Raw genomic sequence first — 27465 nt, 5'->3', positions numbered from 1 at the left:
CTCTGCCCACAAGACATATATAAAAGCAAGACAGTGGGACCCTCAGCCACACCCAACATGCCACCCAAGCCAAGAACCAGGAGCAGGAGAAGGCAGCAGACATCTGCAGCAGCACCATCAGCACCACCCCAAATGGAGCAGCATGCTGAACAACGGGAGGGGAGTCCAGCAGCAGATGAGAGACGGTAATTATCAAATCCCCCATTCCTCCAAACTAGGGCTATTGAATATCAAGATATTCATTGGCCCTTTGTTTCTCTTTATTCAACAGCCGCCCAATAGATGCAGCAGCAGCAGCAGCAGCAATGGCAGCAGCTGGAACACCACCCACAGCCATGGAGTCTGGCCACCAGGAAGACAGCACATCATCTTCTGGGAGCCCTCCCTCGCATCGTCAGCGTTTGACGGTAAGTTTTTATTTCCAAAATCCATCATCTCTGTAATATATGTCTATTCATTGCCTTTTATTCAAAACAGGAATCACAAGATGAAGAGGAGCTCCCAGAAGAAGAAGGAAGGGGTGGACAGACACTTGGAGTGGGCTCACAATTGGTAAGCTTTTTGCATCAAACGCAGAAACACAACATCACACTACACACAACACATAGAAAACAATGTTCTGCAGACCACACACAGCAAACAAATGCCTACATCCAAAGACATAACATTTTTTGTTTTCTTCTCTAGTCTTTCCAATCTGGTGCTTGGCCAAGAGGTCCTCGCAGTGCCTCCCAGGGTCGTCGGCGACAGCAACGTGGCGGTCACCAGCGTGTAAGTATAAATATTTTTGCTTTGTTTTTTTGCACTTTTTATTTCATTTCTTTTGTGGAGGCTAATTATGTTATTTTTGTCTTTTTCTTTAACAGCCTTCACAGCGTGCTCCCGACTCTGACGGTGAGGATGGAGGACTCGATGTGGACCACCTCATCGATCTCGTCAGAAAAAGGGAGCCGCTCTGGAATATGGCTGACCGCCGCCATGCTGACCTTATCGTTACCCGACGACTCTGGGAGGAAATCTGTTCGCTCCTTGTGGACCGCTGGGAGGACCTCGAAGCTCGGGCCCAGATTAAAGAGCGTAAGTATATACAGTACCGGTTGCTTGATTTAAACCAGTGTTTCCCGAACTCCAGTCCTCGTGGTCCCCACGGATCATGTGTTCAGGATTTCTATTTACTTTGGAAATCCTGAAAACATGACCCCTGGGGACCATGAGGACTGGAGTTTGGGAAACACTGATGTTGTATACTAACCACTTTGTCCTTTCTCGTTTCAGGGGAGAGAATTGTGAAGCGGTGGCGGTCTGTGAGGGATCATTTCAAGAAGGAGTTCAATAAAGAGATGCGGGCCCCGAGTGGATCTGGAGGACGCAGGAGCAAGTACAAGTACGCACGAGCCCTGTCGTTCCTCCGGGAAACAATGCTCACCAGAAGGTAAATATTACACACCACATGTGACAAAAAAATGTTTAGATGTAACTTTTTTTTTTCAGCCAGGGCCATACCATGTCACTATTTTAATTGTTTTTTTTTCTCTTTATTCCACAGCACGGTGAGCAGCACTCGGGAGCCTGCACAATTGGACCCTTCTGAGGCGATCCCTGAGGAGACCGGCACCGAGGGACACTTCGACCGCCCCGGTACATCTGCACCTTCCCAGCCTTCCCACACATTCGACCCATCTGTCCCATCCACCAGCACAGGAGCATCGTGGCCGCCTACATTACATGAAGCTGCTGGTGAGGAGATCGCTTTCCCTTTACCCCACCCTTCTGCCCCTGCCACCTCTAGTACACCTGCGGGTACTGGGCGGCAGCGGCAGAGGGGTCAGGAAAAGAGTTATGCGCCAGAGTTCTTGCATCTGAATGCATCTTTCCAGAACTGTCTAAAAGTCTTGTCAGAGCAAATCTCCGCAGGCTTTCAGCAGATCAACTCCAGCATTCTGGAGGTGAAGACACTTCTGCAAACCATGCATTCAGAAGCAAGATCTTCGCCAAACCACACCTTTTTCAGGTCTGTTGTGGCGCGCATGGCAACACTATCTCCTACCCAGCAGATGCATGTAATGCATTCGTGCCACGGTGCTCTACAGCAGGTTACCTCCCAACCTCCACCTCCCACCACTGTAGTTCCTCCACCTGCACCCCCTCCAGCCACTTTCCATCCTCCCCCTCCTATTACATCTGCACCCCCTCCAGCCACTTTCCATCCTCCCCCTCCTATTACATACCAGCAACCTCACCAGTACCAGCAACCTCTCCAGTACCAGACATCTCCCCACTTCCAGCAACCTGCCCCGTACCAAACTCCTTCCCCGTACCAAACTCCTTCCCCGTACCAAACTCCTTCCCCATACAACTTTCCATCAACATCATCTGCTCCTACAGTCCCTGCCCAACCCTCCACTCCACCGCCCACCACCTCTTCTGCCTCCCACATGTCCACCCATTCTGTAGCTTTTTCCACACCATCACCTCTAACTGTTCCTTCCCCACCACGATCCCAGTCCTCTCTCCACACTCCCATTGTCGAAGTGTCCCGCAGCCCCTCCAGCAGTATTTCCACCCCACACTACACCGAGTTATTTTTTTTTTTTTTGTAATAAAAATGCCCATTTGGTTGGTTTCAAACCTTTATTAAAAAAGTTTTTTTTAACTTTAAAAACAGTTTACAAAAAAAAAATATTTTAAATAAAAGTTAAATTATTGTTTACACTGGTTGTCTGTCATTTCTTTCTGCGGCGAAATATGTTTAAAAAAAAGGTTAAATACAGGGTATTTAAAAGGTAAAAAGGTATTCAAAACCAGGTATATAACTGTGGGTAAATTTTAGCTTCTTGCCACAGTTGTGTTCCTGGTTGTGTTTGAAGCAAAGTATTTCACCTGAAAAGTTGTGTTTATTGTTGGTGATTTCCTAACAATGTACACAACTTTTGTTAAAAGGTGAAATACTTTGCATAAAACACAACCAGGTACACACCTGTGGCCTAAAGCTAAAAATAGAGACCATGACAAGATAGCCAACTTTGGTTGGCAAAGGTATATACTCTTGGTACAAAAGGTACACAAGTTGGGTTAGGGCACAAATCTTTCACACTCTGTCATCCTGCCAGTGTACTCTGCCTTGAGGTGACATAAAGTATAGTGCAAAATTGTCCCTCATTACTGAAACCGTCACAGAACTTCTAGTGGTAATGTCATGTTAATCTTGCAAGGTGGTTTCTTCAGAGGTGTCCTCAATGGAAAAGGGTTCCTTGCAGATAACAAAATTGTGGAGTACCACGCAAGCTTTGATCACCTCGTCCACAGTTTCTGTCTTGAGGTTGATCGCAGTCAATAGGACCCGCCATTTGGCTGTCAGAATACCAAAGGTACATTCAACCATTCTTCTTGCTCTTGTGAGGCGGTAATTAAAAATGCGTTTTGGTCTTGTCAATCCTCTGCTAGAGTACGGTTTCAAAAGGTGTTCTGACAGCTGGAAGGCTTCATCCCCTACACAGACAAATGGCATAGGTGGACCAGATGTTTGCGGCAGCGGTCTAGGTGGTGGGAACTGGAAGGTGTTTCCATACAGTTTACGCCCCATGGCAGACAGTTTGAAAACTTGAGAGTCATTGGAGCGGCCATAGGCCCCAATATCAACCGCAATAAATTTGTATTCCGCGTCAGCGATGGCCATGAGGACAATTGAAAAATATTTCTTGTAATTGAAATATTCCGATCCCGATCCGGCTGGCTTTACAATGCGGATATGTTTCCTGTCCACAGCGCCCAAGCAGTTGGGAAACTGACATATCTGTTGAAACTTGTCAGCAATTTCAATCCACCTCTCTGTTGTGGGCTCTGGTAAAAACTCTTCAGCTAAGGAGTCCCACAGTGCACGGCATGTGTACTTCACAATTCCAGATATGGTGGAAATCCCGAGTCTGTACTGGAAATGCAGTGACGAAAGGGATTCTCCAGTTGCAAGAAATCTGTGGGGAATTAAAAAACAATAAATAGTTTTAAATCACAGCATTACATACCAAAACTGAGCTATAACACTTGGAGATACAAACTACCACCAACAAGATTGCAGTGAAAGTGTGCTCTGATGCGATCACATCCAATAAATGTGGCTTACCTTAAAGTCACCATCAGACGCTCTGCGGGTGAAACAGAGAAGCGGCAATAGGTGTCCGCTTTTCTTATGAGGTGTGCAATGCGCTCCACCAAGTAATCAAAATTCTCCATTTCCATCCGAACATATCCAAAAAATTTATCCGGGTTTCGTCAAAGGTCCATGCAGAGTGTAGAATAGACCCCACGCGTCATTCTCTTGGCTGTGATGGGGTGGATCCACAAACGTCGTCTACGATGCCTGATGCGCTGCTGTCTCGCTCTCTCCTTCTCCAGAACAATCACCCTCAAACAATTCGCCTCCGCTATAAAATCCGCCAAATTCTTCAAAATATTTCCAATGACAACATCCATCTTCGCCAGTAACTTGCTCTTCTCTCCAACCTGCACTTTCTCCTCTACAACCTGTCAAAGAAGGGCTGTAGGAACATGCTATATATAGTTTTCCAGTAGCCAATCCCGTTCGGAAGGCCACAAGGGTCAATTTTAAAAACCGGATCCGGCGTAATCCGTCGAAAAACGGATAGAAAAACGGATGAACCGGATGAGACGGATCCGGTTTTGTCTGTCAAGAACAAGACGGATCCAGCAGAAAACCGGATCCGGCACATCAGGTTTTACAAAACATTTGCCGGATCCGGCATTCCGGCACGACGCCGGATCGCGCCTGACGCCGAAAACCTGATGTGTGAAAGTAGCCTTAGCCAAAACAAATGCTGCTGGCTATGTATGTTTTCTGGTGTTAGATGGGAACTGTAAGGGCTCATACTCACATGCGAGAAACTCGGACGAGTCTCGCACGTCAATACCCGGCATGTATTTCTATGCAGCTGAGCGCTCCGGTCCTGAGTGCCGGCGGCAGTGCGGGGTATTGATGTATGACACTCGTCCAAGTTTCTCGCATGTGACTATGAGCCCTTAATGTGTGATTGGTGCAGATGAGGAGTTTTTCTATTAATGAGTGGTTGGACTGTGGAAGGTTCGAGGGTTGGATGTAGAGCTGGGGGGAGAAGCCCGGGCGGTGTCTCAAGGGGGCCCAAAAAGTTGGCCAGTATAGGGCTCCGAAATTCCTGGTGGCAGCCCTGTGTGCATGCGCTGTTTTTGTGATGTGCACGCTGTCTGTGTGTGATGCATAAATGCGGTGTTTGTGTGATGTATGCATACTCCTGGATTGGTGTGATTACACTTAAAACCATATTTATTGTAGTTACTTTCACATAGTAAAATACTGTATAATTGTGGGGAGAAGGGTAGGCAAGGGTACATAATATTGTACTGGCTGCAGGATGACTGTGGCTTTGAAACACTGAGTGGCTAAAGATCACAGTGTGTTAGAATGTAAAGGGTGGGCCACTTATATGGATACACCTAAATAAAATGGGAATGGTTGGTGATATCAACTTCTTGTTTGTAGCACATTAGTATATGGGAGGGGGGAAACTTTTCAAGATGGCTTGTGACCTTGTCAGCCATTTTGAAGTTGGCCATTTTGGATCGAATTTTATTTTTTTAAATGGGAAGAGGGTCATGTGACACATCAAACTTATTGAGAATTTCACAAGAAAAACAAAAATGTGCTTGGTTTTAACATAACAACATTCTTTCAGGAGTTATTTACAAGTTCAAGACCACTTATAAAATGTGTTCAAAGTGCTGCCCATTGTGTTGGATTGTCAATGCAACCCTCTTCTCCCACTCTTGACACACTGATAGCAACACCGCAGAAGAAATGCTAGCACAGGATTCCAGTATCTGTTGTTTCAGATGCTGCACATCTCGCTTCTTCACAGCATAGACAATTGCCTTCAGATGACACCAAAGATAAAAGGGGGTCAGATCGGGAGACCTTGGTGGCCATTCAACTGGCCCTCAATGACCACTCCACTTTCCAGGAAATTGTTCATGTAGGAATGCTTGGACCTGACAGCCATAATTGATGGTATGGTGTCGTACATGGGGTACAAAGATAGTGGGGTCATTTTTCATCAATGGAAACCTCAATGCCACTGGATGTCTGAAATTGCTTCATGATGTGTTGCCCTCTTTATGCACTGAAGATAGCACGTTCCCTGAGTTTTTCCAGCAAGATGGTGTACCACCACATTATGGGTGTCAGGTCCGAGCATTCCTACCAGGAATCTGACCCCCTTAGACTAGCATTTCTTCTGCGGTGTTGCTATCAGTGTGTCAGGAGAGGGAGAAGAGTGTTGAATTGACAATAGGCATAAAATTAGAAATTTCTACTATATTTAAGCTGTTCTACATACAATCTGTACAAAGATCTGCCTCATTTATTGGATATTTGTCATAGCATATTTCCATGTAATGTGCTATGGATTTACTGCATACAATTATGTATATGAAATTAAATGAAACAATGAAATTAAATTTGTATGACTTTATTACCTCCGAGATCAAAGACTGTGTGAAATGCAGAGAGGTCAAAAGCTTGTACAATATCTTTTCCACAAACATTCCACATTGTGTCCATATTATGCATAAAAGTCACCATCTCCTCTTCTGATCTAATTAAAAATTAGTCAAAAGAAAAACGGGAACAGTGTTAATACCTCGATATACAAAGCATTATGATGTAGATACACTGCAGATGTCTAAACTGGGTTGGATTTTCTTCTGCTTTTTTAAAAAACAGGAGTGGACAAATACAGCAGTGGTTCCCACACGGATTCCTTGATTTCCAATGCTGACTTGATGGTTCATACTGTATGTCTTTCCCTGATCATATCACCCTGATTACCAATTGTTATATCACAGCAGCTTATTTGACCAAATCCCTGTTGTGATGTCACGGCTTATCTGACTGAAACTTTCTTGTGATTTAACAGTGGTCATGTGAGTGAAGCTTTCTTTTGAAGTCATTGCGGCTCACCTCACTAAACTAGTGATGTCAGAGGTAGCTTGACAAAAACACTTGTAATGTCCCAGGAGCTTACCTGGATGAAACAATATCATTATAGCACAGTAGATTACCCAAAAACATAGGTCCCCTGTATATTACCTGGCACGGAGAACCAGGATTGATGTTATTATTTAAAAGGTCTCCAGTACATAGACCCAGACAATCACAATATCTTCCAGCACACAAATATGATTAGTAGGGAATCACTACCCACACCCTTATATTTACAAGGCAAGCTAGTTCAGATCTATTAGTTTAGTTGCTACCCTAATTAGTAGGTATCTTCATCAGTGCGACAGAATTTGAATGAAGCAGCAGGGCACATGAGAGGCCATTGCTTCATTCATCTCCTCCTGACTACAGTCCTGTGGCTGTTGGACAATGGGGACAGTATGTCGGGCTCCCAACGATAACTCACAAGTCTAACAGTCAGCATCTATCCTGTGGACACATTGGAGTATCCCCAGGAATGATATGAATTACACAATGACATATTTATTTTTCCTATTCCGATAGCAGAGAGGGCACCACGGAGGAGCTGGCATTTTGTATTAAACTTCCAATATACACTACTCAAAAAAATAAAGGGAACACTAAGATACCACATCGTAGATATTACTGAATTAAATATTGCAGCTGCAAATCTTTATTAATTACATAGTGGCATGTGTTGAGAACAAGAAAACATAAAAATGATCAATGTAAATCAAAATGAATATTCCATGGAGGTCTGGATATGGATGGATGCTCAAAATCAAAGTGGAAAATCAAATTACAGGCTTTTCCAACTTCAGTGGAAATGCCTCAAGACAAGGAAATGATGCTCAGTACTGTGTGTGGCCTGTTTGACCTCCCAACGACACCTGGGCATGTCCCTGATGAGTCAGTGGATGTTGTCATGAAGGATCTTCTCCCAGACCTGGACTAAAGCATCTGCCAACTCCTAGACAGTCTGTGGTGCAATGTGACATTGGAGGATGGAGCGAGACATGATGTCCCAGATGTGTTCAATCGGATTCAGTTCTGGGGAATGGGTGGGCCAGTCCATAGCTTCAATGCCTTCATCTTGCAGGAACTGCTAACTCACTCCAGCCACATGAGGTCTGGCATTGTTCTGGATTAGGAGGAACCCAGGGCCAACTGCACCAGCATATGATCTCACAAGGGGTCTGAGGATCTCATCTCAGTACCTAATGGCAGTCAGGCTAACTCTGGCGAGCACATGGAGGGCTGTGCGGCCCTCCAATGAAATGCCCCCCACACCATTACTGACCCACTGCCAAACCGGTCATGGTGAAGGATGTTGCAAGCTGCAGATCGCGCTCCACGGCATCTCCAGACTGTCACATATGTCACATGTGCTCAGTGTGAACCTGCTTTTATCTGTGAAGAGCACAGGATGCCAGTGGCGAATTTGCCAATCCCAGTGTTCTGTGGCAAATGTCTAGCATCCTGCATGGTGTTGGGCTGTCAATTAGTGTTGCTTCCTAAGTGGACAGTTTGATTTCACAGAAGTTTGATTTACTTGGAGTTATATTCTGTTGTTTAAGTGTTCCCTTTATTTTTTTAACAGTGTATTTAAATATTTCTAAAAACATCTCCAAAATGATTTGATACACAGTTATAAAATAGAATGTAATTTCTGAATATCAGTGTGGCGCCCCCAGGAGTATGGTCGCCACAGTGGCATTGCCTTCCTCCTAGGGAGAGTGATGTCATGCCTGGAAGCAATGAAGGGTCTCTCTGGCAGTTAATCACTGCATGCAACACAGTTCCCACTCCGGGTCAGCAGAGGGAGCTCTGAACCCAGAACTGAGGGGAGGAGCTGTCTCTGGGGGCCAGGAAGGAGTGAGTCAGTTAGTGTGAGGAGGGCGTCATGTGCAGATATGGAGGAGACGTGCTGGGGAGACTGAGGAAAGAGGAGAGCTCAGTCCCAATGATAGCACATGATCTGGAGCCTGGTCTTCAAGGGTGTATGGATACTAACGGTCCTGCACCAGAAACCAGAGGAATAGGAAGCTGTAAATGCTCTATTCCCACATAATCCTCGGAGGCACAACAGCGACGGGTGAGCCAAGAGAGACAGAAGGCTACGGCTGTCTGCCATGCGAGTGGAGTGTGGATAACATCAGAAAGGAGGAACTCCAGTGTAACTCAGTACTGGGAGTACTTCATAGAGAGCGCTAGTAAGGAGACTGCACAACCCATCTGCCAGAGTGATTCCTGATTTGCCTCCAGGCTAACCAGCTCCTGTGCCATCTGTACTCAGGACGCCGGACTGCATTTGCCAAGTAAAGGTAAAGAAACTGCAACCTATTGTGTCCTTGCCTTCTTGCTGCAACCTCCCCGGCACTGCTACCTCTCTGTGCCTGACACTGCACCTTTCTTCCCAACACCCATCTACACTGCCCTGGGACTACAGCCCTGCCTGTGGAGGGCTACACCATCATTGCTGCACCACACCATCTGTCCCAGAGGATCTGGCTGCAGCGTCGGCTTAACATCTTCATTGCCGAACACCACAGGTGGCGTCACGACTCATCTATTCATATACTTTATTCCATCACTTCACTCCCTTACATGGATGCCCAGGGCCACGGACTGGGTCACCGCTACTGTGACACTTCCCTGTGAAATACCGACCCGGTACCGAGTACCCCACTGCCCTGGCGGGCGATCCAGCAACATAACAAAACCATGCTCTCAGTGGTTATACACCAGGAAATACTTTAACAATTGGGCCCAGAACTTCATTTTCATTTGCAAAACCAACAATCATTGCTGCAAAGCTACAGTATGTGCACAAGTTACCTGAAAATAGCTTCAAATAATTCTTTTGAAGACACTCCAAAAGGCCGCTCATACTGACATTTTCCTTCTCTGCAATATAATAAGGAGCATTATTTGGTTACTTTTAGAATTGACAAAACATTTCCTTCTGTACATTTTATGTGCAATTATCTATTCATGTAAAAATGTCATCCTGTATTCAAGCTGCAAAGCTTCATCTCCGGCATAAGAGGAAAAGGTTACATTTCTGTCACTTTTTCTTATAAATACAGTGGGGCAAAAAAGTATTTAGTCAGTCAGCAATAGTGCAAGTTCCACCACTTAAAAAGATGAGAGGCGTCTGTAATTTACATCATAGGTAGACCTCAACTATGGGAGACAAACTGAGAAAAAAAAATCCAGAAAATCACATTGTCTGTTTTTTTTCATTTTATTTGCATATTATGGTGGAAAATAAGTATTTGGTCAGAAACAAGTAATCAAGATTTCAGGCTCTCAGACCTGTAACTCTCCTCTTTCCTCCACTCATTACCTGTAGTAATGGCACCTGTTTAAACTTGTTATCAGTATAAAAAGACACCTGTGCACACCCTCAAACAGTCTGACTCCAAACTCCACTATGGTGAAGACCAAAGAGCTGTCAAAGGACACCAGAAACAAAATTGTAGCCCTGCACCAGGCTGGGAAGACTGAATTTGCAATAGCCAACCAGCTTGGAGTGAAGAAATCAACTGTGGGAGCAATAATTAGAAAATGGAAGACATACAAGACCACTGATAATCTCCCTCGATCTGGTGCTCCACGCAAAATCCCACCCCGTGGAGTCAGAATGATCACAAGAACGGTGAGCAAAAATCCCAGAACCACGCGGGGGGACCTAGTGAATGAACTGCAGAGAGCTGGGACCAATGTAACAAGGCCTACCATAAGTAACACACTACGCCACCATGGACTCAGATCCTGCAGTGCCAGACGTGTCCCACTGCTTAAGCCTGTACATGTCCGGGCCCGTCTGAAGTTTGCTAGAGAGCATTTGGATGATCCAGAGGAGTTTTGGGAGAATGTCCTATGGTCTGATGAAACCAAACTGGAACTGTTTGGTAGAAACACAACTTGTCGTGTTTGGAGGAAAAAGAATACTGAGTTGCATCCATCAAACACCATACCTACTGTAAAGCATGGTGGTGGAAACATCATGCTTTGGGGCTGTTTCTCTGCAAAGGGGCCAGGACGACTGATCCGGGTACATGAAAGAATGAATGGGGCCATGTATCGTGAGATTTTGAGTGCAAACCTCCTTCCATCAGCAAGGGCATTGAAGATGAAACGTGGCTGGGTCTTTCAACATGACAATGATCCAAAGCACACCGCCAGGGCAACGAAGGAGTGGCTTTGTAAGAAGCATTTCAAGGTCCTGGAGTGGCCTAGCCAGTCTCCAGATCTCAACCCTATAGAAAACCTTTGGAGGGAGTTGAAAGTCCGTGTTGCCAAGCGAAAAGCCAAAAACATCACTGCTCTAGAGGAGATCTGCATGGAGGAATGGGCCAACATACCAACAACAGTGTGTGGCAACCTTGTGAAGACTTACAGAAAACGTTTGACCTCTGTCATTGCCAACAAAGGATATATCACAAAGTATTGAGATGAAATTTTGATTCTGACCAAATACTTATTTTCCACCATAATATGCAAATAAAATGAAAAAAAAACAGACAATGTGATTTTCTGGATTTTTTTTTCTCAGTTTGTCTCCCATAGTTGAGGTCTACCTATGATGTAAATTACAGACGCCTCTCATCTTTTTAAGTGGTGGAACTTGCACTATTGCTGACTGACTAAATACTTTTTTGCCCCACTGTACATCTTAGGAAAAATAGATTTAAAAAAATTGAAACCATTTGCCTTAGGCCTCTTTCACACATCCGGCTTTCGGTATCCGGCATGGTGCGGCGAAAAACCGGACTACCGGATCCGGCCGCCAGCGCTGACTCCGGATCCTTCTTTCTGCCAGATATTTTCCTGGCAGAGAAGGTCTCCCGGGCATGCGCAGTGTGAAAAAAACGGTGTTTGGAAAAAACGTTGCATGCGCAATGCGGCGACAATGAAACTGCATGGGGAAAAAGACAGATCTGGTCGTAACAGGCGCCTGATCCGGTAGTCTGTTTTTTTGCCGCACCATGCCAGATACCGAAAGCTGGATGTGTGAAAGAGGCCTTAATCTCACTCCTTCCAACAGTTTCTAATGGCACAGAATCAATTCCAGTCACATATGATAAAGTCTTGAAACGATGAGTTTAAGCCATTTTAGTTTTTTGCCATTTTGTTTAAACTCTGCATGGTCCTGAAAACTGTGCCCAAAATACAGTTGTAGTTGCAAGTCTGAATGGAAGCACATTGTGTGAGGCACTTTGTGCTGCAGTATGCTGTCTCAGTATCATGCTCAATTATATGTATATACAGCGGTGTGAAAAAGTGTCTGCCTCCTTCATGATTGCCTATTCTGTTGCATGTTAGTCACATGCAAAATGTTTCAGATCAAATTTAAATATTAGACAAAGATGACACAAGTAAACACAAAATGCAGTTTTCTAAATGAAAATCTTTATTATCAAGGGAAAAAGAAATCCAAACCTACAGGGCTCTGTGGGAAAAAGTGATTGCATGACCCTTAAAACATAAATTAACTGTGGTTTGTCACATCTTTGGGAAACGGAGTTCAAATTCCCTAGCCACACCCAGGCCTGATTACTGTCACACTTGTTCTCAATCAAGACATCAATTAAATTGGACCTGCCTGACAAAGTGAAGTAGACCAAAAAATCTTCAAAAGCTAGACACCATGCCGCAATCCAAAGAAGTTCTGGAACACGTGAGAAACAAAGTAATTGAGATCTATCAGTCTGGAAGCTTTGAGACTCCAATGAACCACAATGAGAGCCATTATCCACAAATGGCAAAAAATGGAACAGTGCTGAACCTTCCTAGGAGTGGCCGGCAGATCAAAGTTACCCTGAGAGTGCAGCGACAACTCATCTAAGAAGTCACTAAAGACCCCAAAACAACATCCAAAGAACTGCAGGCCTCACTTGCCTCAATTGAGATCATGACTCCACCATAAGAAAAAGACTAGGCAAAAATGGCCAGCATGGCAGAGTTCCTAGACGAAAACCACTGCTGAGCAATAAAAACAAAGGCTCCTCTCAGGTTTACATTTTCAGGTTTACAAGAAAACATCTTGATGATCCCCAGGACTTTTGGGAGAATAATCTATGGACTGATGAGAAAAGTTGAACTTTTTGGAAGGTGTATGACCAATTATTACATCTGGCGTAACACGGCATTTCAAAAAAGAAACACCAAACTAACAGTAAAAGATGATTGTGGTAGTGTGATGGTCTGGGGCTATTTTGCTGTTTCAGGACTGTCATGAAAAAAAACCTCACACACGCAGCACCTATAACATTCGCAGGGGGGCTTATTTTAGTTATCCCCCCGCTGCCACCAAATGTGATGAAAAAACAGCAAGCTAGTCTATTGACCTATCAATTTACCACAGGGGGCTTATTTTAGTTATCCCACCGCTGCCACCAATATGTCACGAACTGCAGGGATTTATGTATATCCCACTTTCCAGTTCCGCTTTGGAAGTCGCAGTTCTTCGGTGCACCCTTTACCCTTAGGTCAGTCAGGGAAATGCACCTAAGATAATTAGTCGCCGGACGGGCCTGCTTGTATGTGTACTGGCTATTAGGCATGCTGCAGTGAGGGAATTATAACTAATCCTAACCGCAGCCGGACAACAAGCTTACAAAACCCGTTCCGTCACTGCCAGCTTTGCCCAACTAGCCCTGAACACATTTTGCTGCCACCAGCTCCTATTTATTAATTAATATTTCTTAATTAATAAAGGGGTCCGAAGCCAACCCAAATTAGTAATATAATTCACTTCAGAGACGTGCAGATGCGTTATAGAGCATGGAGAACCTAATCTAGTAATTTTATAGTTTACTCCAAAAAGGTAGGCACTAGGCAGTGTTTACAGAAGGTATAAAAAAATTTACAATATGAGACAATTAAAGTATTACAGGACAATTACAAAATAACAGGGATTAAAAGGAAGAAGAAGCACTTACAAGTTGCTTAAGTCATTTCAGGCAGTCCATGAAGTCGGGGGAGGGGTAATACATCACAGTGCATCACAGATTTGCTCTGTATCTCAGCTTTCCCAGGCAAGAATGACCCCCAGTCTGAGCTGGGACTAACTTATACCTCCTGGCTGTGACATCCCTAAAGGGGCTGAGTTACGGAAACCCTCCTCTTTCTGCCAGAATGAAACTTTTGCTACAAAACTTATAAGCTACATAACTAAGCGAGGGAACCTCATATGGAGACTCACATAGTATCATCTTACTCCGCATGAAGTTGTGGTTCATTTAAGCCTAAACTCGAAATCCCAGGGTTGCTCAGCTGCGTAGAAATCCATTTCTTGGATTCCTCTGGTGCCAGACCTTAGAAAAAGGCGCTGGAGTATAGCTTAAACATTGCAGGTCCTAAATATGTAATTTTCATATTCATAACATAAACTGATGTTGAGTTATGGCCTAATGGTCAGATTCTACATCAATGCTATCTGAGACCCAGCGCACATGGTCTTAGAAAAAGAACTGCTCTTGGCTAATTAACACATTCCTTTGGGAGGGGGGAGGAAGGAGTGAAGGAGCTAGGGAGAACAGTGTGCAGCTATGACAGGGGGGAAGGGAAGCTTGTCTCTGTGCAGCTATGGATGTGCAGAGCTCAGTGTGTGAATGGAGAATTCTAGAAGGGTGTGTCGATAAAGAAAACCATACATCATATTTACATTATCGCGACAAGTATGGTAAATGGAACCATAAATTCTGCTGTCTACCAAAAAATCCTAAAGGATTATGTCAGGTCGTCTGTTCGTGGCCTCAAGCTGAAGCACACTTGGGTTTTGCACCAGGACAATGATCCAAAATATACCGGCAAGTTCACCTCGATATGGCTTAAGAAAAACAAAATTACGACTTTGGAGTGGCCTAGTTAAAGTCCCAACCTTACTCCGATTCAAATAATGTGGCATGACCTTAAAAAGGTGGTTCATGCTCGGAAACCCTCCAATGTGGCTGAATTACAACAATTCTGTAAAGATGAGTGGGCAAAAATTCACCCAGAGCGTTGTACACTCAGTGCCAGTTATCACAAACATTGATTGCAGTTGTTGCTGCTAAGGGTGGCTCAACCAGCTATTAGGTTTAGGGGGCAATCACTTTTTCGCACAGGACCCTGTAGGTTTGAGACATTCATTTAAAAACTGCATTTTGTGTTTACTTGTGTTATCTTTGTGTAATATTTAAATTTGTTTGATCTGAAATATTTAGGTGTCACAAAAATGCAAAAGAATAGGAAATCCGGAAGGGGGCAAACACTTTTTCACATAACTGCAGCATACCCTAATACTGTATGAGGTAAGGTAGAACTGCATATGTGCAATATTGCATACATATAGGACGGGGTGCATGAGTTCTGCTCTCCATTATCAATCATTCCTTACTTGGAAAAAAGTACAGGAGAAACCACTTCAATAGTTGATCCTGAAAACTATGTGTAACAACCCTGCCGGCATCACTGCATGGCCTCCCATCCCCCACACACCAACTTACTCACTGCTCCAGGCCTTGCTGTGTGTTCTGTCTGCTGTCGGCTCCATGCTGTGTGCCTCTTGCTTCCTGCCTGCTCTCTGCATGCTTCCTGGCTGTGGGCATAGGGGGGCGGCGCCAGAACTCTCTGGTTCTTATGGAATCAGGGTCCACCTGTCTAATGTGTCCCTGGCCAATTACCAAGAGGCCTCTAGTATTTAGGGCAGCTCCATCCAGTGGAAGCGGCCTGTGCAATGTCTTAACTCAGTGTCTTGCTGCTGAGTTGCCAGGTCCTGTCCTGTGTTTCGCCTTCTCTGGAGGCTTGATTCCTAGCTTTGCCTTGAACCTGTCTGTCTGCCCTCCAGGAGGCAGAATATCCTGGTCTCTGTGTCTTTGTTCCTGTGCCTTGTCTTGCACCATTACCTTGTCTGAACTCTGTCCTACCTCTGTCTCTCGGTCTCCTTGTCTCTAGCTCCTTTCCCTGCTGTGTCTATCCTGGTGTCCTTTCCGTCTGCCTGTGCACCGCACTCTTGCGGCTCTGCCTGTGCTATGTACTCTTGAGGCTCTGCCTGTGCTCCGCACTTCTGCTTTGCTCTGCTCCTACAGAACATCTTGCTGCTAACTGCAGCTCCTCAACACAGTCTTGTGGTTCACATCCTGTGTGAACAGGTCTCTACCTGTTCCTTCATACACCATTCCTTCCTTGTCAGTACCAGTACCTGCTGTCTAAACAGGACTCTACCTATTCCATTCACCACTCCTTCCTGACGGTGTCCCTGTGCCTTTCAAGTTGGTCCCTGCCCCTGTGTCTCAGTTGTGTCTGCCTGCCAGTGTCTCAGCCGTGCTGACCTGCCAGTGTCTCAGCCGTGCCCACCTGCCAGTGTCTCAGCCGTGCCCACCTGCCAGTGTCTCAGCCGTGCCCGCCGTGCTAACCTGCCTGTCTGCTAGTCGTGCCCGTCGCCTGCACCTGTCCTAGTGTTCCGTCTCCCCCAAGTGGGATCAGCAGTCACAGCCAGACACCACCCTGGAGTGGCACCTGGCAGCTACCTGCCGCACAAGCCTGACCTCACCATAAGAGGCTCCAGTGAAGACCAATGTAGCTGTCTTAGTCACGCCCCTTCCAGGGTAGTCTGGTTTGTGGCACAGTGGGGCCACAACCCCCTGGCTCACGCCCACCAGACGGGGCATGAGCGCGACACTATGAATACTCACACTTTGAATAAAACGTAGGCTTAAATAATCACCAAAGCCATGGGTTATTCAATTTTGTTAATATTTACACAAAATGATGCTTTCAGATAAAAAAAAAAAAAAAAGTCATTCATCTCTAACTGCAGAAATGCTGAGACAAATTACAGGAAGTGGAGACGGTTATTGACTCTGCTCCTGGTCTACTGCCTGCTGAACAGTATATAAGTATTACAAAGGGGTGGGCTTTAAGTTTGGGATAGGCACGCCATTGGACAGTGGCAGGAACAATGCATGCTGGAAGATGAGTAAGAGTAAATTCTTTCACAAATTGTGTTGACAGAATTATGATTAACCCCTTTATACTGCAGCCATTTTTCATTTTTGCATTTGGTTTTCGCTCTCTTTCTTCCCAAAGCCATAACGTTTTTATTTCTCCGTCAGTATGGCCATGTATGGGTTTTGTTTTTTGCAGGACGAAATGTACTTTTCAACAACCCTATTGGTTTCACCATATCATGTACTGGAAAGCAAACGGGAAAAAAAATTCAAATTCGGTGAAATTTGAAAAAAAAAAGTGCAATTCTCCACAACAGTTTTTTTTTTAATTTTTATACCAAGTTCACAAAATGCTAAGACTGACCTTCCATTATGATTCTCCAGGTCATTACAAGTTTGTAGATACCAAACATGCATAGGTTCCTTTTCATTTGCGTGTTGAAAAAAAAAAAAAGAATAATTTTCCAAGACCCATAGCGTCTTCATTTTTTGTGATCTAGGGCCGGTTGAGGGCTTATTTTTTGCATGCCGAGCTGTCGTTTTTAATGATACCAGTTTGGTGTGGATCCGTTATTGCATTTTAATGCAATGTTGCAGCGGCCAAAAAAAAGTAATTCTGGCTTTTAGCTTTTTTTTGCACTACGCCGTTTGTCGATCAGATTAATTCTTTATATATCTTGATAGATTCGGCGATTCTGAATGCGGCGGTTCCAAATATGTGTATTTGTTTTTTAATTGTTTTACTTTGAATGGGGCCAATGGGGGGTGATTTAAACTATTATACTTTTTCAATTTTAAAAACATTTTTTTTTTTTACATGCTTCAAGCGTCTCCATGGGAGACTAGAAGCTGCTGTTGTCTGATCACTAGGGATGAGCTTTCCGATATTGAAATATCTGAAATCGGCCCGATATTTGCGATATCGGAATTCTGATTTCCGTTTCCGATATTTTTTTCACATCAGAAATCCCATAATCCTTCAGCCTCTGAGCGCTCCGTGGAGCCAATCAGGAGCTGAAGAATTGCTGACAACATTGTGTAACTCCCCTAAGCTTGGTAGGAGTCATTCAAACTTGCTAGCTAGGGCTGCGCTGCGATTGGCTGGATGGTGTGATCAGGCAGTATAAAAGACTGCGCCTGCCATTTTAGCCTCACTCTACTGTGAAGGCAGATAGGGATAGGTTGCTGTTGGTGATAGGGAGAGATCTCGGATCTAATAGCTATAGAAATTGTTTTTTCAGCGACTGTAGCAGCCCCTGTGTGTTACAGAAGCAGTCTTTTTCCTCACTGACCCCGCTCAGTTTCATTTTTTGTGCTGTGCAGGCTCTCAGTGAGGTGCTTAGCACTGTGTGGTGTGTGTCTCACTGCCTTTTCTTTTCATCCCTTAAATCCCCTTCCCCTATTTTTTCCTAAAAGTGTAGCTTCACCATCCAGTACATTTTGGTGAATGCTATTCTAGGGATTTTTCAGTGAGGGGTTCCCCCCCAATCCCTTACCCCCATTTATCCCTCAATTTTCCTGGTGCTCGGGTGCGCTTTGCACAATTTAGTCACCTCCGCTGCACAGACCACCTGAGTGGTTTTTTTATGGGGAGTGCAGCACCCACTAGGTCAGTCTTTGTATTCACATCAGACTGCAGGACCCCTAGTGCGGCCTGTTCTATCGCGCACCCCCAAATTTTTCACCATTAAATTCACTCTCAGTACACCTATAAGTGTTACGTTACCTCACAGCATCTATTGACGTTAAAGTTAAACACTATATAGGGATTGTACTGTGAGGGCCCAAACAACCTCTGTGGCTGGTGCCACACAGCACCTGGCCCACTCCCGGAAAATCCTTCATTTTTTAGTATCACAGCAGTGTCATTTACTGCACTATGACATCCGACCGTAACATGTACACCAACACCACAAACACACATTACTCTTTGTGTAGGCCACACTAGATTCAAATAAAGTGTAGCAGACACGCCATCATACAGTGCCATTAGTGTTTCTTATACCTGTTTGTAGTCCTACAGGAATAAGCACACTAATCCCTAATAATTTCTTTCTTGCCATTCTGAATCCATCAATAGAGATGAAGAAGGCAGGGAGTAAGGGACGTCCCCGTGGCGGCCGCGGAACAGGTGCATCAGCAGCTAGACATGGTGCACATCCAGAGCAAGCAGCAGGCCCAAGTCACTCAGCACCTACTTTCACCCGGCAGCAGTCATTTATGCGCAGCTTCTTAGGAGCGCAGGGCCATAGGCTGATGAGAGGATCAAGTAGAAACCGTTGTTGGTTGGATGGCAGCTGAGGAATCCACCTCAATGAGCACAGCATCCTCCCAGGACTTCTCCACCACATCGGGTCAGGCCACTGAAGAGCAGCACCCTTCTGCTTCTTCACCGCCCACTAAATTGCCCAGACATTCAGAGGGCCAGGAGCCAACCTTAATCCTCTTCTCAGAATCTGTTGGCTTGGAATCTGTGTGCCAGCCAGACAGCATTCCTGCAGCTGAAGAAGAGGTAGTGTGCACAGATGCGCAACCACTGTGTATGTGGCACCCCTGAGGCTCAGTCGCCACAGAGGTACTGCACCTTCTCCTAAGGCGTGGTGCCCCACCATCCAGGTAATTTGGAGGCTCCTGACCACGCTCCAACACTCGCACCCCACACAACAGAGTAGTTCAGCAAAACCACATTGCGGCTCCTTGCTTAGGGAGAAGCAGAGCACCTTTGGTGGTTCCCTGCTTGGAACACTAAACGTGCTGGGAGGTGGGTGGAGTTTTGAATACATAAAAGAGCGGGATGGTTTAGGATTACTGGTCAGTCTGACAGGAGGTCAGTCAATAGGAGAGTCTGAGGGAGGAAGCCACTCGGAGAGGAGTGGGGATTCCTGGAAGAGAAATGGAGGAAAGAGTGCTGCAGCTGCCTCAGTGATCTGAGCCAGCTGGCACGGGAAAGGAAAGAAGGAGAAAGACATTGAACTGAAGCCTGAACTTCCATCAGAAATAGAGATCAGTATGGAACAAAGGAGTAAAAGGGAACAGAGAGGACGTGGGTTAGGAGAGAACCCTGCCTAGAAGTTCTAAGCGCAAGGCCGGGGCCCGGTCCCCAAGGGTGTATGGACACTAATGGTTCTGCAGCAGACACCGGTGGAGTAGTGGGCTGTAAATGCACTACTCCCATCTAAGACTTGGGGGCACAACAGCAATTTGGATAGAGAGCCGGGACTCAGGAGTAGAGAGTCCCCGATCAGGCTACAGCTGTCTGCTGTACAAGTAGAGTTCTTGGGAACATCTGTCAGGAGGAACTCCAGTGTAACTCAGTACTAGGAGATCTTCACACTTAAAGGCGCTATAGAGGAGACATTCAGAAAAGGCACATAAGTTGGCGGAGTGTTGGAAGGGAGCATTCCATCTTGCCTGGAGGTTGACTGAGTCCCTGACCTGGAGGACACGGCACGGAAGCGGGCACTACAGACTGAGTAAAGCTTTGGAACTACATGCCCTGGTGTCCTCTATTCTTTCCTGCGTCCGCCTGCCTGGCACTGCTACATCCCCTGCGCCAGACACTGCACCATCTAAGTGTCACTTCACCTATTCTGCCCTGGGACATCAGCCCTGCCGGTGGAGGGCTATAACATCATTGCTGCACCACACCATCTGTCCCAGAGGATCTGCATGCAGCGTCGGCCTAACATCTCACTTGCCGAACACCGCAGGTGGTGTCACGAACTATTCCATTAACTACATTCCACCAGTCACATTTCCCCGCCATTACTTGGGCGCCCAGGGCCACGGACCGGGTCACCACTGCTGTGACACACCACATCCCCCTGACACCGGCCCGGTACCGAGTACCCCACAGCCCTGGGGTGAGGGCGACCCATGTGCGTCTGAGGAAGAAGAAGTGGAGGGTGGGCCAGTGCCCAGAGTGACCAGACCCCAGTCAGCAGATGATGATGAAACTCAGCTGCCAGTTTCTGCTGATGAAAGTGTATTGGATGACGAGGTCCTTGACACATCATGACATGCCGAGGGGCAGCAAGTAAGTAGGGATAGCTCAGAGGAAGAGTTTGCAGGTGTGGCGCAGCATGGCCGACCACGTGGGAGAGGAAGACGGAAAAATTGGTTGTCGGTTCCCTCAACTTCAGCACCCGTTAGGAGCAGGGCTCTTTTAAAGAGCACAAGGGGTGCGCCCAAGAGTTGTGGTGCATGGACCTTTTTCGACCAAGTTGCAGATAAGGTTACAGTAGTCAGATGCAAACTTTGTCGACAAACTGTGCGAAGAGGGAAGAACGTCAGCAACCTTAATACCACCAATATGTTGACGCATGTCAGGAAGAGGCACCCTGTGGAGAGGCAGCATCACACCCAAGATGATTCGCCACCTGCAGCTGGTCCCCCACCTTCCACCTCTTCAGCCACAGCGGCCACCTCTTCCTCCAGCTCGCAAACAGCTGCTCCCGCTTCCTCGCCAGAATGTCAGGGTGCATCTGCACGCAGTGTTGTACAGTGGCACACTGTCTGTACTTTTTCAGCATCAGCATCCCGATCGCTGGCATCCTCACACTCCCAATCCAGTGTGCAGACATCTGTCACACAGGTGTGGGAGAAAAGGCGCCCGTACTCGGCAAACCACCCACGAGCACAGGGCATGAATTCTCGCATTGCCAAACTGCTTGCAGTGGAAATACTACCATTCTGGCTGGTGAGCAAGTCAGCCTTTATCGATATGTTGGGGTTTGCAATCCCACAATACAGCATTCCCAGCTGCTTCTACTTCAGCAGGCAAGCCGTCCCCGCCCTGCAACAGCATGTGGAGCGGAAAATTAAGCATGCGCTACAAAATGCAGTTAGTAGCAAGGTCCACCTGACCACCGACGCATGGACCAGTCAGCATGGCCAGGGACGCTACATTTCCATCACCGCCCATTGGGTAAATGTAGTTGAGCCTGGAACTGAAGTAGACAATGCAAGTGCGCGGGTCCTGCCAACTCCACGGATTGCAGGCCTCTCCTCTGTACAAATTGACTCCTCCTCATACTCCTCGTCAGACTCGCCTGCACCCAGACGTACCACAACAACCGATTTCAGCACTGTATTGGCCAAACATCAACAGGCCGTGTTGAAATTGGTTTATCTGGGTGATGTTAGCCACACCGCAACCGAGCTGTGGAACATGCTCAAGGAGCAGAGCGACATGTGGCTTGCGCCGCTCAACCTCCAGCCAGATATGGTGGTGTGTGACAACGGCCGAAACCTGGTCGTGGCTCTGGGCCTAGGTGGTCTGACTCACATTCCATGTCTTGCCCATGTCCTAATCTTGGTGGTGCAGAGTTTCCTTAGGAACTATCCTGACCTTGAGGAGCTGCTGCACAAAGTCAGATACGAGTGCTCTCATTTGCGGCGTTCAAGCATGGCTGCATTACGCCTTTCAGCCATGCAACGCAGATTGGGCCTGCCCGAACACCGCATCATTGTTGACCTCCCCACCAGGTGGAATTCGACTTTGCATATGCTGTGGAGGTTGTGTGAGCAGCAACCTGCAATTATGGAGTTGCAGCTGCAGCAAGCGCAAAGTAGGTGACACACATCTCAGCCCTCCCACTTGACAACCACAGAATGGGCATCCATTTAGGACATATGCACCATTTTGAAGTGCTTCGAGGACTCCACTCTGATGGTGAGCGCGGATGTTGCTCTACTCAGCCTGACTATTCCCCTTATATGCCTTCTAGAATCATCACTTAAAGGACTAAGGGATGAGGTTTCTCTGGAGGAGGAGTATGATGAGACACCTGGCAATCTTCATCGGCCCAGTTGGTACAAAGCTATGTGGGTGCCTCACAAAGGTCCAGGCAGGACACAGCAAGCGAGGAGGATGAGGAGGACTATGAGGATGAGCCAGAGGAGGAAAGTACACAGCGCTCTACCAGTAGTCACCAGATAGAGCGTGGATGGGGTGATGCAGAGCAGCCAGAGCACATTCCTCCTTCTGGTGACAGCGATGCATGGCCAGTTGGCAGCCTTCAGCACATGAGTGACTTCATGCTGCAGTGTCTGAGAAATGACCCATGCGTGGCTCGTATTCTCCACACAAATGACTACTGGGTGGCCACCCTCTTAGATCCACGTTACCGGGACAGCCTTCAAAGCCTAATTACACCATTGAACCAGGCGCGTAAAATGCAGGAGTACCAAGACGCACTGGTTAATTCACTCATGTACTCTTTTCCACCGCATAGCAGTGATGCGCGTGCACTAGCAGGCACCTCAGTGCGTCCTGGGCCCAGCGGAATCCGTTCAGAAGCCGGTAGCAGAAGCAGTACATCTGCTACTGACAGGTTCAGTATACCCAACCTGTTCCAATGGTTTTGAACCCGCAAACAGTTGGGGCACCATCTGCACAGACAGTGCAACGCAATAGGAGGCAACGTTACCGTGACATGGTGGCACAATACCTCTCCACCCCTGTCAGTATGCTTCAGGATGGATCTGCCCCCTTCAAGTTTTGGGTCTCCAAGTTGGATACATGGCCCGGGCTTAGCCAGTATGCCTTGGAGGTCCATGCTTGTCCTGGTGCCAGTGTGATTTCTGAACGCGTCTTTAGTGCAGCTGGCAATGTACTAACAGACTAACGTACCAGACTATCCGCTGCAAATGTGGACCGTCTTACATTCCTAAAAATGAACCAGGCCTGAATTTCTGGTAACTTTTGCTGCCCTGGGCCATAGTAGACAGGTTACATGCATGGTTGGTAGCAGTATGCATGCTCTGTTATGTGCCTATGTTGCACACAACACTATCAGTTATGCCCGTGCTCTGGCCTCTACCACCAACATCTAGCACATGGTTCTGTGACTTACTCTTTCACCTCATACTGTTTTCCATGGGCTCTAGTACCGCCAGCAAGTGCCCATTTCCGTGACTGCTGATTTCACAGCATGCCGTGTTTCTGGGCTCTAGTACCACCAGCTAGTGCCCATTTCTATGACTGCCACTTTCACAGCATGCTGTGTTTCTGGGCTCTAGTACCTCCAGCAAGTGCCCATTTCCGTGACTGCTGATTTCACAGCATGCCGTGTTTCTGGGCTCTAGTACCGCCAGCTAGTGACCATTTCCGGGACTGCCACTTTCACAGCATGATGTGTTTCTCGGCAACAGTACCGCTAGCTGTACCTCATTAGACCAAAGTGGAAAAAAAGGATGACAGATGCCAAACACCTATAGGCAGAAGCACAAGAGGCGGGATCCAGCCACGCCGGCTGTTTCCTGGCTGTGAAGTGCGGACACAGGTGCCTCCCCGAGGGGTAAACCGAGTTCGAGCATCACCAGCTGGTTCTCAGGAGTGCCCAAGGGCACGGGTACCTCCTGCTCCAAACTGTGTTTCGACAACGCTCGCCGTTACTCGTTTGTGTCTGCCGCACTGTTCCACGCCCCCACCGTACATCATTCCAGCTCAGTTTGCTGTTATCCGTGGTGTCGGCAGTGTAGGAGCCCCCTACGTGGACTCCGGGACCTGGCGCTCAAGGCTGGTCTCGACAGAAGCAATAGGTTCTGCTCCTCCCCTGCTTCGACTGCGGAGTAAAGAAGACTGTGTCCGGGTTGCGGGGGCAAATGTGGCTCTTACACCTTCTGCCGAGAAGACATTACTGCAGTAGAAGACCCAAGACAGGAAGACATTTGCAGAAGACCCAAGACAGGAAAACAGATGCAGAAGACCCAAGACAAGAAGACAGATGGAGATGTCCCCGGACTCCTGTCTTTTTGCTCTTGAACTTGCGTCTTTGTGGGGTTTTTTGGGCTTCTCGGCAGTGCTTTTGGCATATGTCACTACTACATTGTGGTTTTCTGGACTACAGTAATGTCAGCTGTTGCCCAGTAGAGCCACTAGCACTTTTACCTTCTTCTGCTTATCTGGGTTCCAGTAACGTCAGCTGGTTTTCAGTAGAGTAAATGGCTTAGGTCCCTCCTTTGTGGTATCCGAGTTCCAGTAACGTCTGCTGGTCCTTGGTAGTGCATTCTGGCACAGGTTACCTCCTGCTTAGTTATCGGCCTCCGGTTACGTCAGCTGGTGCCCGTTAGTTCCATTGGCTCTTATGCTGATTTCTGCTGCCTATACGGATTCCAGACTCACCAGCTGGTTCTCTCAAGTTCCTGTGCGTACTGTTACTTCTGCGTATTTCCTCTGGGTTTGGGACATTCTGTGACCAGCCAATAGCAGAATAACCATAGACGGAGGTTTAGGAAGCAGTAGGAGCAGATGTACATGAACCAAAAGCAGAATATCAATATGCAGAATTACTGAATAACAGTAATATAATCAGCAGAAGAAGACTAAGCATGGTTTAAAGGGAGTGTATCCGTTCCTCCACATGGTGCTCCTGGAAACTCCCTGCAAAGCAAGGTGAGCTGAACGCGGACACATGTCAGTCAAAGGGCATATTGACACCACCACTGGCAGTTTTAATTTAATAATGTAAAATCACTAACCCTAACCCTTAACCCTTACCACTAACCCTAACCACTAACCCTAACCCCTAACCCTAACCCTTACCCCTAAGCCTGCTAACCATAAGCATAACCCTAACTGCAACCCTACTAACCCTAACGCTACTAACCATAAGCATAGACCTAAACCCTAACCCTACTAACCCTAACCCTACTAACTATAAGCATAACCCTAACCGTAAACCCTGACTCTACTAACCCCTAACCCTTACCCTAACTGTACTAACCCTAACCATAGCCCTACTAATCCTAACCCCTAACCCTACTAACCGTAACCCTAATGACCCTAACCCTACTAACCATAAGCATAACCCTTACCCTAACTAACCCTAACCCATAACCCTAGCCATAACCCTAACCCTGACCCCAACTAATCCTAACCCAAAGAAAAAATACCGCTGTTAAGAAGATGGCACCAGTTTTCCTGCTACAGCTTTTGCTCTGTGCAATTCTTAATTAGTGCATGGCATGTTATGGAGCATAAGAATTGTGGCAGCTTTGGGACAGACTGGCATGTGCATCACTAAAAACTTTTATCAACTATTTACTTGTCAGGAATAAGGCAGCTGAATTATACTTTTAGGGTATGTTTCCACGTGGCGTATTACATCTGGATTTGCTGCGGATTGAACTCTGCATACAGCCGCAGCATCCAGATGTTACAGCATAGTGGAGGGGATTTTATGAAATCCCCTCTCCACTATGCATCCTAATACGAGGGTGACACACCCACGAAACCGGACATGCGGCACGTCTTTTTAGAACGCAGCATGTCTGTTTACCTTGCGGAGACGCTCAGTCTCTGCAAGGTAAATAGCCTACTCTATGTATACGATCCGGCGATTCTGTATGTGTTCAATGAGCACATCCAGAGTCACCGCACGTAGAGAAGGGGGTAGGGCCTTGGGTGGAGCGGGGCTTCTTCTCCATCCAAAGTGCAAGGAATGTGCTACGTGGAGACTCACCCTTACTCTTTTTTGGGAGTAATGACAGGATGCACTTTAGAGAGGTTGTCCACTACTTTAGCATTAATGACCTACTCTTAGGTTAGGTCTTCATTGTCTGATCGGTCAGTTTATGACACCCGGATCCCCCGCTGACCAGCTGTTATCAGTGTCGGCAGTCCCTGGCCAGAAATACTCACTTGCGGAGCTGGCCATCTTTTGATGGTGGGCGGAGCAGGTACTGCACATCCATCTCCTATTGAGCTGAATAGGAGGCGGATGTATAACACCAAGTCTTGTCCAGTATCAGAAGACGGGAGCTCCACAAATGAGTATTTCCATCCCCCACTGAAACCGATAACAGATGACTGCCCAGACAATAATGACCTATTCTAAGGATAGGTCTTCAAAGCTCAAGTAGTGGACAACTACTCCAACCCCTTTACCACCTGAGACGTATCTATATGTCCCTGTGACCTGGTACTTATTGACCTGGAATGTATGGATACATCTCATCTTTAATGTGGCACTGTGACCGTGGTCATGGTGCTACCATTAAAATTCCAGTGCCATCTTGGAGCTGGGCACATGGAGTCATCATACCCGGGGAAGGGGGGGGGGTGGTGGTGACACCCTCTGCAACTCACTGTGATTCAATTCTGAACAGTCAATCACAGCGTTTTTCAGTGTTCAAAGCAATCAGTGAAATACTGATGTCCAACCTAGGATTAGTGCTGTAAGAGCATAGATATAGGCTGGTGTCTGGGGTAACTCCAGGATCACAAGGGCCAGCTCTGATTGGTGGGATTGATGAGGACACTGATTGCACCAATCGAAGCGCACAGACGCACTGTGACCTGCAAGATACCACCCTGTACTTCCTCATTCTAGTTTTGGATTTATACTGGGCATTCACTCTGTCCACTGTCCTGGGCCCTGTGGTGCCACAGAAGCCTGTGACATCACAGATCCTACAGGTATTTGATCATAGCCATTCCTGCTGAAGGAAGTAGTAAAAAGAGTTCCTGATCGTTTATCCTTGCCTAATCTCACCTCATCCACCCCAATA

The 27465-nt window shown here is 46.7% G+C and overlaps 1 protein-coding gene across 2 annotated transcripts in view; it reads right to left on the bottom strand.

Moving 5' to 3' along the window:
- LOC141080604 (acetylserotonin O-methyltransferase-like) overlaps positions 1-27465 on the bottom strand; it is a 374012-nt gene that overhangs the window by 250207 nt on the left and 96340 nt on the right. For both annotated transcript variants that reach the window (XM_073565941.1, XM_073565942.1), the window contains exons 4-5: positions 9848-9916; positions 6523-6641 (exon numbers count right to left, since the gene is read on the bottom strand). In XM_073565941.1, coding sequence (XP_073422042.1) covers positions 6523-6641; positions 9848-9916 — 188 coding nt within the window. The remainder of the gene's footprint in view (positions 1-6522; positions 6642-9847; positions 9917-27465) is intronic.

This window comes from Dendrobates tinctorius, unplaced genomic scaffold (assembly GCF_039654945.1).
Source record: "Dendrobates tinctorius isolate UK_male_01 unplaced genomic scaffold, ASM3965494v1 ptg000016l, whole genome shotgun sequence".
Classification (NCBI taxonomy): Eukaryota; Metazoa; Chordata; class Amphibia; order Anura; family Dendrobatidae; genus Dendrobates; species Dendrobates tinctorius.
The sequence above is the reverse complement of the archived record's forward strand: the minus strand, read 5'-3'. Positions and strand labels throughout refer to the sequence as shown.